The following is a 1,247-nucleotide window of genomic DNA, read 5'->3' on the forward strand; positions in this document are numbered from 1 at the left end:
GATGTTGTTATTGTAGTTATTGTTATATTATACTGTTGTTATTGTTATATTATTATTATTATTATTATTTTTGTTATTATTATTCAGGAAAATATGCAAAAACTGCCGTTGCCTAGCGGAAGATCACGACATGCAGCCGTGCCAACAGAGAGATTTCCGACCAATGAGTTTGCTGTTCCAGTCATGTGATTCGCCCCCGGCACCCCAGGACCCCAAACCTGATTGGACGACACAGTTCCAGAAGTTGTCCATCACCGACCCTGGTGACTTGACCCAGCTCAAGCCGGCCCAGAACGATATTGTGATGACCAAGCTGATCAGTGAGAACGTGGTGAGTATTGGCTGCCTCGATGTTTACTTAGTTTATTGTTCTGTGCACGGTAGTTCTTAATTCTTTTAGGGTGTAGCGGACATATTATTACGCTGCCTCCGACCAGTAGAATCTCAAAGGTAATGCTGCGAAACACTTCAAACCACCACACATAAATCAGAAATATGAATTGCGTTAATAGAAAGCACATTATAGCCTGCCTTTTAAACTTTGAAAAAAAAAGAGAAAGAGGACGGTTTTGAAACACCTGTATGGCTACGTGCATCTTTTTTTAAAAAGTAACCCCAGAACAGCGCGTCTTCAAAAGAGCAAATTAGGCGTCCTCTTTAAAAAAAACCCAACAACTGCGGCGTATCATATTATTATGGCCAATCACTCAGCAACATCATTCATTGCCTGTGGTCCCGCCTGAGACAAGCTGCTGATAAGAAGTCTTCGTGAATCCCGATTCTGTGCCGATTTCTCGAACAGATGTCCCCACTTAAGCTTTACGCCAGCCTCCAAGAATCCCCTGTCACCTTATGGCGTCTTGCGTTTTTTGGCCAATCACTTGCCAGTCTCCACAATGCGTATTTGGGGCATGGCTTGTGTGTATTAGTCACATACACTCTTTAAAAGAGAGGGATTGCAGATAATTAGAAAACAACTGTTCTCGTCTGTAGATATGGAACAGTGCTCACGTGTGTACTGTCTGTGCTGTATTTGCTGGCAAAACAGCGGGAAGAGGACGACGAAGACGAGAAGGAGAAGGGCGACGAGGAGGAAGAGAAGCTGATAAGATGATGATGATGGTGGTGATTGTGAAGAAGAAGAAGAAGAAGAAGAATAAGAATAAAAAGAAGAAGAAGAAGAAGAAGAAGAAGAAGAAGAAGAAGAAGAAGAAGAAGAAGAAGAAGAAGAAGAAGAAGAAGAAGAA

The 1,247-nt window shown here is 42.2% G+C and overlaps 1 protein-coding gene across 1 annotated transcript in view; it reads left to right on the plus strand.

Annotated features, from left to right (window-relative positions):
• The window catches only part of LOC101856880 (testin), a gene marked incomplete at its 3' end in the record, with an annotated part of 67,338 nt that overhangs the window by 55,580 nt on the left and 10,511 nt on the right, over positions 1 to 1,247 (plus strand). The window contains 1 exon segment of the mRNA XM_013081015.2: positions 88 to 331. Coding sequence (XP_012936469.1) covers positions 88 to 331 — 244 coding nt within the window.

This window comes from Aplysia californica, unplaced genomic scaffold (assembly GCF_000002075.1).
Source record: "Aplysia californica isolate F4 #8 unplaced genomic scaffold, AplCal3.0 scaffold00111, whole genome shotgun sequence".
Taxonomy (NCBI): domain Eukaryota; kingdom Metazoa; phylum Mollusca; class Gastropoda; order Aplysiida; family Aplysiidae; genus Aplysia; species Aplysia californica.